The sequence below is a fragment of the Vidua chalybeata genome, chromosome 26 (assembly GCF_026979565.1).
Source record: "Vidua chalybeata isolate OUT-0048 chromosome 26, bVidCha1 merged haplotype, whole genome shotgun sequence".
NCBI lineage: Eukaryota > Metazoa > Chordata > Aves > Passeriformes > Viduidae > Vidua > Vidua chalybeata.
Window position 1 is genome coordinate 4,037,503 of NC_071555.1, and position 2,404 is coordinate 4,039,906.

General features: G+C 48.8%; 1 protein-coding gene across 1 annotated transcript; it reads right to left on the reverse strand.

Annotated features, from left to right (window-relative positions):
• Window positions 1-1,604: 1,604 nt before the first annotated feature.
• On the reverse strand, window positions 1,605-1,913 carry LOC128800033 (feather keratin Cos1-1/Cos1-3/Cos2-1-like). Its single transcript, XM_053964916.1, has one exon. It carries the CDS (start codon window positions 1,911-1,913, stop codon window positions 1,605-1,607), a length of 309 nt encoding a protein of 102 aa, XP_053820891.1.
• Between the last annotated feature and the right edge of the window lie 491 nt (window positions 1,914-2,404).

Genomic DNA, 2,404 nt, shown 5'->3' on the forward strand with positions numbered 1-2,404 from the left:
CTCAGTGAGATGGACACAGATGTTGTCTGTGCCATGAACTCTGGGCAGGAAGAGCATGGGGGAAACCAAACAAGATCCATGGGGACATTATGTGCCTGAATTCTTATTTTGAGTCCAGCTGTGCCTTCAGGAGTTTCTGAAGATGCTAAGAGAAAAAACAGGTTGTGGCTAGAGAAGGGGCCATACAGAGGTAGGACAGCATTTTCCTGAACAACCAGCCTTGCTGTAGTTCCTGAAGAGAAGCAAAATATGGGACAGTACAAGGAGATGAATGAGGTCACAATGTGCACATGGGCTGTAGGGGGGGATCAAGGTCACCAAAGACCCCTGAAACTTCCGATCCATTTCCAGAAAGGTCTGAAAGAACAGACTGTGTGTGAGAACTCATTTGCATAGAAAGCAAGAAACCTATAACTGGGGCAGACAAACCTATCCATGAAAAGGTGTTCCCCCAAATCTGGGCACTGCCCTCAGGACCTTGGACATCCAATGGACTGGACTAGCACAGATGGGTGGACGCTGAAGCCAGGACTGACATCTCACCCACTGGATTGATGCTGGTACCAGGATTTTTCATTCTCTCTGGTTCTCTCTCTTTATCTCTCTCTTTCCCTCTATTTCTTTCCATCTTTCCCTCATTAATTCATCTCTCCCTCTTTAATTTCTCTCTTCTCTTTCACCAAGCTACTTAATCCAAAACCGACTGCCATGTGCTTACATAGTAGGTCTGGGACTACTATACCATATCAAGATCCACAGTAAGTCTGTAATTTACAAATAAACCTTTATTTTTTAATGCAGACCCCCTGACTTTTGCCATGCCTTTTGACTGTGAGCATTTATGAACTTTAAGTGTTTTCTACACTTTAAGGGTGGGACTCCATGGTAACTTGATTGGCAGATACCGATCCCATCTTCTGCATCACCTCAGCCCTGCATGTCTGGACAGCAGCTGGGTCCTGCCAGGTGCTGAAGGACTCTGTGATGTACCTGTCTTGTCTGCCTTTGACCACATCTGCTGCTCATGGACCTTAGACTGGGTAATGCAGGGGAGGAGAAGGAAGAGATGAGGCTGTGGGCTGGTCCCAGACATTGCTGTTTCCCTTCCTCATTCATGCCACCCTTTGGAGCTATCTTTCCCCTGTTTGCCATTGGCCGTGGAGTAGCCAGGGATGTTCGTCATCAACTCCAATGGAAAAGGCAGAAAGGAAAATCCACTACAGGGACTCCCACACTCTGCCCATCCACCTTCTACCCTGAGCAGACTGAAACAGTTGCCACGGAAAGAAGGACAACTTAGAGGCCAAGGCTTGGATGCACAACTTTAATGAATATAAGGTAGAAACAGAGGTGGCTCACAGACAGCACCAGGAGCAGCCACAAAGATGCAGTGGAGTTCCTGCAGGGTGTCCACCTGCATGGAGGGAGAGAGGGCAACACGTCCCCATAGGCTGGCCTGGGGAGACACGGAGAGCAAAGGAAAGAAAAAAAAAGTAGAAGAGAACAATGGCTCAGACAGTAAATACCATGTCTTAAAGCTCTATCTGTGCCCAGAGCAAAGTTTTGGGGTGTTGGAAGTTCTTGCCTAAAGACTTCAGGCAGCTTTAGCAGGGAGAACATCTGCTACCACCATAGCGAGTGGTGATGCAGGAGAGGTCAAAGCCCCCGGAGCTGATGGACACTCCACCACAGCTGAGGATGCAGCCAACAGCAGCAGAGGTGGAAGATCCCACCACGGTGCTCTGTGGGAAGGAGCTGAGGATGGGGCCGGGCAGGGTCACCACCACAGCAGGTGGCTTAATGACAACAGTGGAGTCCTGGCACTGCCTGACACAGCACTCATTGCAGCTGCTGGCCAGCGGGCAGGGGCCGCAGGGCTGGTAGCAAGGGTGACAGGGCTTGCAGCAGGACATGGCTGATAAAATTCCATCATCCCACTGGGAGATGCTCTGCCCAGGTGAAGGAGCCAAACATTCCTACCTGGATACAATCTGACATTTGGAACACAACAGCAGCCTTTTCCCACTGCACTCACAGAAAAGCAACTTTCTTTTCCACTGGATTCCCAGAGGAAGGCCAGGCCCATCTATACCAACAGTGGACCTTCAGAGGAAAACTACACCCTTCTACAGGATCACTGCTTCAACAGAACCACACCTAGTACTGGAGGAGGGCTGCAGCCACCATTCAATGGGACTGCTGCCACCACCCTGATCCACAGGGTGTCAGGTTGTACTCTGACTCTGTCAGTTGTGATGCATTACTCCATTTTTATTTTATTTTTATTTTTACCCAATTAAAGAAATGCTATTCCTACTCCCATATCTTTGCCTGAGAGCCCCTTAATTTCAAAATTATAATAATATGGAGGGAGGAAGTTTACATTCTCCATTTCAAGGGAGGC